At 40.7% G+C, this 12,131-nt stretch overlaps 1 protein-coding gene across 5 annotated transcripts in view; it reads left to right on the forward strand.

The window, feature by feature from the left end:
• Positions 1 to 10,665, forward strand: part of LOC111251024 (steroid hormone receptor ERR1-like) — a 46,286-nt gene extending 35,621 nt beyond the window's left edge. For 2 of the 5 annotated variants that reach the window (XM_086990395.1, XM_086990396.1), the window contains exons 5-7: positions 2,260 to 2,444; positions 5,497 to 5,662; positions 6,894 to 10,665. In XM_086990395.1, coding sequence (XP_086846521.1) covers positions 2,260 to 2,444; positions 5,497 to 5,662; positions 6,894 to 7,017 — 475 coding nt within the window. In that variant the 3' untranslated portion in view covers positions 7,018 to 10,665. Of the gene's footprint in view, positions 1 to 2,259; positions 2,445 to 2,940; positions 3,082 to 3,109; positions 3,642 to 5,496; positions 5,663 to 6,893 lie in introns of those variants that run through there. The other 3 variants (XM_022807184.2, XM_086990397.1, XM_086990398.1) reach the window with 3 other exon arrangements.
• The last annotated feature ends 1,466 nt before the right edge of the window (positions 10,666 to 12,131 follow it).

Raw genomic sequence — 12,131 nt, forward strand, 5'->3', positions numbered from 1 at the left:
TAGCTTGGTGGCTGGATTTCTACGAGGTCAGTAGCCGTTCAAACAAAATGTCTCAGATAGGTCAGTATAAGTCTGTGTGTGCGAAAGGTGTGGTAGTCTGCTGCGGCATTTCTGAAATCTGACTGTTTCGAAGCAGCTCGAGTCATCAATTTAACCCATTTAATGAACCCCTTACTACGATGTACTGAAAAGCACACACGAATGCATTCGTAGATCGGCCGAGGTATTCTCTTTTTCCTTACTGGCGCCAGACACAGCTAATGGCTCATATTTGGGCCTGTTAAACCATCTATGAGCTTTCCAAAGCGTCCGATATAAGCCTTTGACACTACAGATATGTCATTTCTCTACTAGAGAATTAGCTGGAAAAAGACACAATGCGTACCCTGTTAGGCAAGCGGCTTCTCTAAACTACGACTATAGACAAGGATTACTTCCGCATGGCAAGGCGAGGTTTTGTTACCTTTCTTAAAAAGTGTCTGAGCTAAACCCCGGGGCATCGAGAAACTTGAAAAACAAGAGAAGTAAGAAGAAAACGTTAAGCCTGGATCAGAATTCGGGCTCAAAAAGAGGAGTTAGAAAGAGTTCCATTAGGTAAGATAAGAAAGGGATGAAGAAAAGTTCCGTGGAGGAAAAAACGCAACGGTCGCCTACTGATCCTCCTCTTATTGCTCTTCGCGTGTACCTGAGAGGTTTGTTAGATATGCAGATGCATGTACAAGCGCACTATAAAAATGAGCAGTAAATCTTTTCATCGTCTACAATGTTTTTTGCGGTATTTCAATAAAGTACAATATCTTTGAAGGGAAATTACTATACTTAAAAACACCCTGGTCGTAATGCTCACTGCCCAAATCGTATTGAAAAATGTACGAATTCGGAAACGTAAGCAACTCCTTTCCAATCACAAATCTATGAGTTATTCTGTAGTTTTTTTTTTTTATAGATATGCAAGCGGCACATGAGAAAACCCAGTATATTTCTTTGAACAAACCCGGACCTCATTACTATCAAGTGAACAATTGCTTTATATATCTAGAAATAATGCTGAAAGAATCTGCTCCTGTCTACCGAAAGTACATAGATACACTTTCATTTATAGAAATTATGCTTCTTTCCAATTTATGTGAAGAACTCGATATTCAATAGAAAAAAAACGTTTTCTCACCATATAAACTATCTTATTTGCATTTGCGAACGTACTTCCTGCTGGAGAAGCAAACTTTTAGACGAGGAAAATGCTTGCCCAACATGGCTCAGGCCACTGCTACCGAAGCCTTTGTCTGAAATTGTACCAGTCCATACTGCAGTGGCTTAATGAACGCTCCGTAGATTGATGAGTTGATCCTTGTTTCCTACTGCAATGTCAGAGCACAACGGTTCTGTTTGTAGAATAGAGAGATAGAGGTAGAACAGCCGGAGGTGTACTGATTCACTGTAGGGCCTGCTTGAACAACGAACAACGGCGCCAAATATAGTAGCTTTTCCTATACGTAATGTACATTTAGTGCGGCACTCGTATACTTAGCGCGTATATACTGTGCGATTACGTGTGTATCTTGACATTATTAGGCTATGTTACGACGGACTTTTACTAATGGACGCGTGCCTAACGTACGCGACGATTTGGAACGTCAAGCTATTTGAACCATAAAACAGAGAGACATTTAGCTAATTATTCAAGTATCTGCTGCGGTATTATTGCTCAATTAAAGCTTCATACGAAAATAATCAATTGGTACTTTTTGCAATCAGAAGCCTTCTGTGATTGTGCTGTGTAATACGAAAAGGTCGTTATAAATAACCTAGGTCTACATACGTCACCTGAGGCTAGGTAACGACCTCTAAGAATTGTTCAGCTCGCCGAACTTTTCTAATGATGCAAACGTTGCATTTTTCGATAGATGTCAGCTCATTGGTCAACCTCTGTAACCTACTGGATTACTTTCATGTCGATCGAGATGTTTCATTGACGCAAAGCAAGTTAGGAATGCATAGAACCTTTTTTCCGCTTAATGATTTTTATAATTTTTCTGGCCTTTTTATCCTAATAGGCCGAAGGGTTTCCTCCATATTAAACCTGTCCATGTCGCGCCGTTTTGACAACGATTATAATTGTGCTTATGAATTTAATAATAATAATGTGCTTAAATGTGATATTGCGTGGTGGGCGATATCAGAATCACAGCTGAATTTACAAAGAACTCGATAGTATCTTCCAGCTCTAATTATTTCTCGTGCCGTTCGATAACATTTCAGGTCCACGAATTCGTTAGACGCTTTGAATTACGCGGTAGACCTGAGCATCTCAATGATACAAGCCGAAGAGATGGGCCTCGAGGATGTGTTTCTGCACACCAAACATCTTGCCCAGCGACTGGAGGCGATCCGCGTTCAAAAAGAGGAATTTCTTGCACTAAAAGCGATGGCCCTCGTAAACGCCGGTAAGTATTGCGCGCTTCATCTACCATATGTCAGTTCAGTGATAAAAGATTGCTGGTAAATAAGTAAGTTCAGCACAAAAGTTCATCGGAACATGTGTGAGGTAGCTCATCCCTTGGTGTATTTAGACGCAGTTGTATTCCTGTGTGATACTGTGTGACAGCATTTTTAATCTATAGTACGAACAGCATAATAGTAGAAGGACATGCATTTTCTGCGCATAAAATCCGATAGAACTAAAGAAATAAAGTCACGGTAAGACTGCGGGTTGACAAAAGATGTACGTGATCTCTTAGGCTTGATTCGACCGTTTCCATTATATTTGTGCGTATAATCTGATCATTCTGAGATCTACCTAAGACGCAGCGTTGGATTGTATAGTACTCGCTCGAATGAACTCAGAACCCTAGGAGAAGGCCGCTGCTAAGTGAAAGAACAGATAGACCTGGAAGCGTTTCGCACGTAGACACCTCCAATGTTTTGCGTTTCTGGGTTTAGTATATCAGCCTTCGCCGGAATAGGACAACAGGACCTGTTACGGAATGGCCTAGCTAGGGACCAGGCCATAGTACATGCAAGACGAAAAGTTTGATGTTCCATGGCAGGGCTATAGGGTGTCCACGAACTATGAGTTCTTACCCCCATTTGCTCGTACTTGTATGAGCAGATAGGCAACAGCTATCCGTGCAGTCCACCAAGGTCGTTACTGTTGACGTCACAAATGAACGGCAACACCGGCTACTCGCGTGGGGTGAGCAAAATCAAAGAGAGCTTCGTTTCCGAGGAAAACATACGTGATGACAAGCCGACTGGAAAAACCTCATCGCAACAACTGGTGGCTCCTTGTCAGCTGTCATCCTTTCTTTTCCCTACTGTCAATCGGCGGAGTTTGACAACTTCGCGGGTGACAACGCGGCTCATTATACAACAATGAACGACTGATAGTCGTATTAGCACCGTTAAAGGTGTCGCTTTACGAGCAGTTGACTGGCGAAGCACCCTATCACCACACCAACGGTAAGTAATAGGGCTATATTGCGGCTGGTATTGGCATTAAAGAGGACTACGTGGTAACGTCGCAATATGTCACAGACGGGAGGGAGGTGCAGGATGTGAACAGGGCAGGACACATGAATGTTGTAAGGAGGTGTGTACTATTCATTAAATGTAGAAAATTCGAGGTCTGCAGCAAAATGTTTGTTTTTCCTTAGTTCATCAGTAGAAAATATTCTGTTCAGGCATTGGCCATTGAACTTTACGTGGAATTTCAATATAGCTAGATTATTGGCGAATTATTCCTGCCAATATGACAAAGCGCACGTTTGGTATATGCTACACGAGTAGAATGTTTCAAATTCGAATTTTTTGGGGCTTACATATATGTACAAGTATGTTTATTTTATAACGTTCCATTATAAAACAACGGTGCGGTCGTCCATACGAATAACGTAATGATGGTTTGCTTACAAGAAAATGACCTCTTCCTTTATACAAACTATCTATCCTAAAGTACATGATGAAATCCTGCGGCTGGTTTACCCTCTAACCCTTTCCCCGTTCCTTTTGAAGCCATCCATATAAAATATTAGAAACGCACAAAGCTAAATAATAAGTAGATTATCACGCGTTCGTATCGTTCACGTTGAATACAAGAGGCTATTTATCAATGCAAATGGGTAAATGTGAGTCACCGTGAAGGGTGAGGGGGCATGCGAAATGAATAGTGGTAGAGACCCAACGGAGCGGGTTGGTGTTTAGTCATTGTTAGAGTCATGCAGGTAGGCGCAAGGAACATTAATGTTCCGTACCATATACTAAGGGGCCCTGCCCTGTCTGCAAGCTAAGGGAACAAGTTCACTGAACCGAATCTGTCACAGGAAGATCTGAGTATCAACAGGCAAACAAGAGAGAGACTTGGATAGAGAAAGAATAGTCGATACCGTACGACAGAGTGGCAGGAAAAGTACTCGGTGTTTTGCGTACCGACTCGAAAGGCCGCTTGGTTTACTGGCAGATACGACCGTCAAGCCGTGTCTGACGTAGATGAAAAACCAGCTTCATCTTTATCAACCATTGGTTGATAAAGATGAAGCTGGTGGCGGTAAAGAGAGACATGGCTTTCTCAAGTATGGAAAAGAGAGTCTTGTCCGTATGACCTGTAGAGCATCTAATTTATTCAAAGGGTTATTTCGACTTTTGGCAAGATTATCGCACGTTTTAACGATGCTTGTTATTTTTTAGGTGCTGTAGGGTTGAGGAATCTAAGGTGCAGAAAAACGTGGGTTGACCTCAGGTTCTGCAAAAGAAGACCCTTATTAATTAACACATATTTACACATCTACGCCCAGCATAAATGTAATAAAACAAACGTCAGAGTGGCGCAATGTTCACTTTATTTTTTGTCTTGAGGTTAAGGCGACCTAACGAAGTCGGCTGGATATCTAATTCGTATAGTACGGAATAGAGTGGCAAACAACTATTTCATTTTACTCTTGTTGATTTGACGTATGAAAGAACGCAGTTAAATACCGAGCTATGATCAAGATGTGCTTGGGTAGGCAGTGTAAAGACTATAGTCTATTGGGGTAGCAAACTTCGCGTTGTATGCCCTTTTTCAAGAGTAATTTCCGAACAGATGACAAAGAACCCGACCATCACAGAAACTCTGCGTGATAGCAGCTCGTGTATTTGCAACCTAAAGAAGAGCGACTGGCGTCCAAGAGCGAGAGATGGACGGAATCTGCTGGTACTTGGTTTTCCAGAATGTTTCTTGCTTACATCTCTGCTACTGTGTGGTGCCAGAGTGCGCCTTCAGGCATATTTATGGAAACTTCTACGACGTTCAGAAACATTGCACTGTTAAAAAAAAAGGAGAATGTCATACGATTAGTTAATCTGTCTATAATCAATTCAAGTAAATTATAGGAACGCGGTACAATAAACATCCTATATATTAAGTTGATTACTCGAAGCAATGATTGGTTATACTCGTGCTCATATAACACACATGTGTACATTTCATTTGTTTTAACATGTTAACATTCTCTAATGGAGATGAATGTATTTTTACAGATACCGCGTTAGACAATACGGCGGCTGTAGGAAAACTTCGCGAGGCAATCAGTCTGTCCCTTCAGGATTGCATACTTGCTCTCAACGCGCACACAAACAATGCTACTCCTCGAATGGCACAACTCTTACTCATCTTGCCGTTGCTAAGGTATAACGATCGACTATTATTATTATTCGTTATTTTTTTTTTTATCATTTCATTATGAAATCCTCTTGCGAAATTTTCCGTTCTAAAAGGGTTAGCGTACGTCGGAAAAACAAGGCCATAATGTGAGTCTATGTGCCTGGAGTCAGATGACTTCATGCCCGCGCGTTCATGCATTAACAAGAAAGATGGACTGGCTTCCTGACTTTCATTCCTGAGGGTGGAATGAAAGCGACCCGCCACTCTTCCGTGGGTGGTCTATATACTACGAAAAAGCCCTCTTCTCTCCTAGTGGTTAGCATTTCCTATCCGTTCGTGTGAACGGTTAAGAAGGATAGGATTTGCGATAGAAGACGTTATTCTTAAACAACTACTGTCTTTTTCTATTTAAAATGGCAAATGGGCCTTCCAGTCTAATAAGGCGGAAATGCTCAAGGGTACTTTGCTCAAGCATGGCACCATTGGCCTGTATTATAAAAGCAGGAAAAATCATTCTTTCTCGTGGTAATATATGGTAAGAAAGTGGTTTAAAGATTTATTGACTACATTTAAATTTTAATCCGCAGCTTAGAAAAAGTTTAGTTTTTGTTCTCTTTGTCCTCTTATCGTTGGGTTCACGACTGGGAAAGAGAAAAACCACAAGTATCTGATCCGCATTACAGTTTGCGCCGTCATGCTGTTTTTCTGTGCTCGTTTTTGTACGTACGTAGTATGTCCATAGCTAGGAAGTACGTGGTAGACAAATGTATTATAAATGTTTATATGCAAAAGCTTTTTACGCACGAGATATTTGCCAACCGCTACCACCAGTGAAGCACCGACGCATATGTACGACACCCACTATTCTAAGTGTGAGAAAAACTTGGAAATTTGGAACACTGAATAGTTTCAGAGCCTATCTATACGCTAGCCGTCTATTTACTGCCAAGACACTATACACAATTACTGAAACATACTGTTCATCGCAACGAGAAGAAGTAAGCGACAATTGAATAGACCTAATTCCATAACCTATATTTATCCTTACATTTCAGATAATACATATTAGATATAAAGCAATAAAGGGCGAAGCCCGCGAACTAGCCCATAGTAACACGATATTAAGTCATCGACATATGCCTTATTTAATACCCGCTTAATGCCTGCGCATAAGGCTTTGCAAATACACAATTATAACTTGTTAAATGTTCCTCATGCCCTTTGTTTCTATATTTTATGCTGTTTTCCTTAACAGGCAACTCGACTTGATGGTGCGGCATTTTTGGCAACGGGCTCGTCAAGAGGGCAAAGTGGAAATGAACAAACTATTCTGTGAAATGCTCGAGTGTCACAGTAGTCAGTTGCGGGCGGTGTGCTAACCGAATGCCCTGTTGTCTAAAGACGACACAAGTTCTACTGCCTGTGACACCAGCCGCAGTCCGTCCTAATTCTCCGCCATTGTCTGCATGTTGGCCTTTCTATTGCGCCGGGCTTGGGTCCTTGTTTGCGTCTGTCTTCTTCTGGGATAGTGATTCTAACGCCAGTACAATAATCAACTGCCGAACTAACAGTTGTTGCCAAGAAGATCTAATTTCCGACTATGGTGTTGCGGAAGACCAAAGAACTTATACCAACACAACTTCTTCTGCCTAAGTTCAAAAACAAGCCAAGCTTCAGTTTGCTTTGAGTTTGTCAACTAACGCTTTGTGTGCTACAGCATCTAATTCCACCTGACTATCGAAGCTGGATGCGGTCGCGGCGCATGGGATTTATACCTCAATTAATTTCCATCAGTTCTACGGGAAAACTGACATTACATCGGGAAGGACGGGTGCGCGAACAGACTATGAAGAGGATCTCGTCATTTTTACTCGTATGCTTCAAGTCCGACACACGCAAATCGACAAACAAGACAGTGTCTTCTTCGTAAAGCGGCGACAGCACTCCCCTGCAAATTCTGCTACTACCAGAACTGCCCCCATGTACCGCAACTCGTTCCACAACTTCTACTGCAACCATTGTCTACCACAGCCATCGTAATCATTGTGCTTAGCTTGCCTATCTGTCGCCATTTTAATGACGCGCGCCTATTTTCCAACGAAGGCCGTCCATCGGCGACCTCGTCGGCGTCCTTTCGCACCCCCTAGGACTTGCGAGGCTTAGACAAAAGAGGTGAACGGAGTGCTTGCAAGAAACCATAAATCATGCCACTGCGATTAGTGACCGGTTTATTGCGACTCAGACTATAACCACTAAGGATCATCGATTATCAACAACAATCCAATTGTTGATTGACGATTCGTAGTTATTCCTGTTGGTAAAGAGGGGACTAATGCGCGATTACTGTTGTTACTTTATGCTGTTAGTACTACAATAGAAAAATTCACAGAGCTTTGCATAGGTGTAATGGGAAAAAAATCTATCAAATACAAGGAATAATGCCTACGGTCATTGGGTCTTCTTCCTTTTCCCGTCCAGTGTTTGTCGCAGAGATGTGCGACTAACTGATTCAGGGGGTTACTCGGCATGAAAATATAAATGGCGCATCTGAGCCGGACCGTGTTTCGTTAATTATTTCCATAGTAACAATATCTAAAAAAAGACAGAAACAAACTAAACAGTTTCCAATTACACGCAATTAGAGCAGATATCCAATATAGGTGACAGACGACGTTGAACGAGAGGTGAGCGAAAAAGGACAGACAACGCAAGCCCGTTGTTGTTAAGAGTTAAACTTTGTTGAGTAGTATAGCGGTTACTAATTAGAGCTAATTATATTATTACCATTCTATCTAATGGTTATTAGTATGACTAAAATATATTAACTGATTGATATAAAAAGGAGCGGACGATGGCAATGATGCAAATACTATTATTATGGTCTCTAACCCAATAGGGCATGGCGAATGGCCAAGGTCATGGTGTTGTTTAGGAAAAAAGCGAAAGGAAAAAGGGTTTGGTAAACGTGATGAGTGTGTTCATACTTGTGACAGGACTTATTATTACAGTATATAGAATGTTTGGAATCGTGAAAAGAGTGACAGTGCACTACGATATACTATCAATCGATAGCAGAGAGACAAATAGAAAAAAGGTAGTAGAGTCGTTGCGTCGTGTTTTTTGCCACGGCATGAAAATTGTATCATACAATACAATAGATTCACATAGGCTTAATGCACGTACATACACTTAGACACCGTGTGTGTGTGTGTGTGTGTGTGTGTGTGTGTGTGTGTGTGTGTGTGTGTGTCCCGTACAGCGACTTCATTAACTGATTATAGCCGATAATTCTTGACATGCTATAATTATTCATGACCTAACTAATGGATACTTTATATTGGTTGCAGGGGCTGTTAAAAGATACCATAAAAGAAGAATGAATGGTCAGGCTTACGATTATTAAATATGGATCGGATGTTAAAGGGAAATAATCAGACGTCTATGTAAATGCTATAGAGAGACTGCTATTTAGGAGAATTGTGGAGATGCTTACATAATATGCGTATTGTGTAATTAATAAGTGAGGAATATAATTAATTGATGGTATTGTCATGACGTGGTGCCTCCGTCGAGGTTACATTGGTTAATTATATACGATGTATGCGCATGGTACCAAAGAGTGTACAAGGACAGTGCAAAGGGGTGTCAACGATAACAGTAATGGCAAAAAGACGAAATGATTATTTGGGCCTTGGCTTATCATAGATAGAGAAATATCGCCCGACTCGTAGTTTAGGATTGGAACTTGATTAATGACAACTGTTATATTATTCTATTACTATAAGTTTTAAATAAGCCCACTTCCAGATACAAATGTTAACTCGTGTTGGCTCTGGTGGTCGAGTACGCGTAATTTATTTGTTGTGACCGTGATTTATGATGAACTAAATATTCTGTGACAGCCAAACAGGTAGTGGCTATATCCACCAGTAGTTATGTTCTCAGCCGGATAGAAATTGAGGCAATACATCCCTCTGTTGAATTTAGTGAACACTCCATTAAGGCTTTCACCGTGATTGTCGGTGCGACGTGATCGATCACTTACTGACGCATTAAGCTCTCTTAATTCAATTTATTACATCTATCGATTGTTGCTGCGGCAGCAATTGCTGATTGTGGTGGCTATTTACGGTCAGCCTTGCCGAGTGGCTGGGTCAAGAGTCCAGTCTTCCTGTCGTGAATTAATTTGGGTTCCGATTTATCGCATCATTTATGACTCAGTTGGCTGATGATTCACTAATCTAGCTTACGAGGTGCCATTTTCTGTCCCTATTGTTAAATTGATTGTTGTACATTTGATTAAGTGACCATAATAGATATATATATATATATATATATATATATATATATATATATATAAGTTAACTACGAAGCTAAATGGCTGTTACTGCTGTACGATAAATTAAATGCGCAATTGAAAATTTGTGATTGAATTATCTAGACCAAATCAGCCGGGGTAGCAGCGGTAGCAGCAGCAGAATATAGTAACTCATCAAATCTATGATGTGATCGCCATCATTTACCCCCGGAGAGGTGCGCTGAAAGTTGGCCGATCAAAAAACGAAGTTGTATTTGCCGAACAAGTTTGCCGCCTCCTATTGTGCAATAATATTATATACGATAATGTGTTAATATTCTGCTCTGCATCTGTGCGGATAGTAAGTATAGTCGGGAAGACCAAATCGGAACAGGCTGATTTCAGGAGATTTTTGGTGACTGATGGGAGCGACATATATGATGTTCGTATATCACGGGTCCGACTACGAGAGATGTACGACTGGCAAATAGAAAGGGTAAAAACAGTTACTATTGACAAAACAAAAAGGAAACAGTTAGTTGTTTGTGCGGATTGCGGTATGTTAAAGTTCTCCTATATTGTCTTGACAAAATAGCGTTTATTCAGCAGTTCGGTTGACAGCGATCGCCTCGCTACTTTGTCGCAATCGTTTTCACATGTAGCATTAAGGCTCTGATCGAGCATTGCTATGACGAGGATACTAGTACAATAAATTTACAGGAACACTATATTTATTGACGGATATCATTTAGCTGTGACGCGAATGCCACGCGTCGTCCCTACCTATGTAGACTATGACAGTGTTACTATTACTAAATATATTCATGGATAATGATTTGCTAGCTAGCTGTGCTCAGTTTCATTGATGAGGTTTAAGTTTCATATATATATATATATATATATATATATATATATATATGGCACTGCAAAAGGCACCTATGCGTCGAAAAACGCGAACATATAAAACGTAAAAGTGCAAGAACGGGTGAGTCGATTAAATCTATATATTACATTAACCTATATAAATATATATATTCTTCAAAAATATACATTCACTGCGTAAATACGATGCGGATGATTGTAGGAAGCGACGAGTACGTAAATCTATAGATAAACAGACACGCCTATATATTTATGAGTGACGGTACATATTGCCCTGAATGTACAAGTCGGAGACAGCGCGAGGATGGCGAAGGGAAATCGATTTCGAAAAAAAAAACAAACTAGTAGGTAAAATATGGAATTACGAAATTATAATAATAACGATGATCATGATAATAACAGTGATGAGAATAATTAATTAAAAGCAGCTCTTATAACTTTGTTAAGAAGAAAACAGAAGACGCAAAAAAAGCAGAGAAAGACAACGATCAAGGTGGTGATCAAAATAAAGGGGCGTTTACGTCAGATCGATGCCCTAGGTGCTTGGATATTAAGCTACTGCGTATACATGATGCTCGTGTGACAGTCAAGGCGCAAATGATGGCGAGCCAATGGAACGACAATAGGGGCATTAATGGAATACACACACATACAGACACGCTTAAAGGGTCGATATCGGACCTTCGTTGTACCCGGCTCAAAATTCATTATAATGGGTTTTCTATGTAAATAAAACGAGATCAGCTGTGAGACCTGTCACCTCTATGGAGCATGATCAATCGGGCACCTTTCCTCGTTCCTATCTGAATCGCACGTTGAGTGCTGTTGTGTCACCAATCGCGTCTAAACAAGTAGGTTAGGCTTACAGACAAACAGAAGCAGACTATTGTTGACGGATTGGACAGGGCAAAAGATTACAAGGTAGATAATGATATGATCCAAAAATAATAGGAAGAAAATAAATAGGCGCAAACGCAGGTAGAAGTAAACCGGGTATACGGAAATTTGTCACCGCCATAGATAGCAACTCAACTCGCTCTTGTTCTAGTCTAATTTCGGCCCGGTAAGAAGCATGCCGTGTCCCCTTTAACGTTTTTCTAATTATTGCGAAGAGGTAAAAAGAGAGAAACCGATCTGAATAAAATAAACGTAACTTTGCATGGTAGTACCGATGCGGAAAGGCCTCGGCCGCTAATTGATGCAAATCGTGGAAAAAAACCGTTATCAACGACCCATTGAGAGTGCTTGATATATTTATGCATATAACACGCTACGCCTAACTACGAATTTCAACCATACATTTCTATCGATATA

The sequence above is a fragment of the Varroa destructor genome, unplaced genomic scaffold, assembly GCF_002443255.2.
Source record: "Varroa destructor unplaced genomic scaffold, Vdes_3.0 BEIS01000005.1, whole genome shotgun sequence".
NCBI classification, from domain to species: Eukaryota; Metazoa; Arthropoda; class Arachnida; order Mesostigmata; family Varroidae; genus Varroa; species Varroa destructor.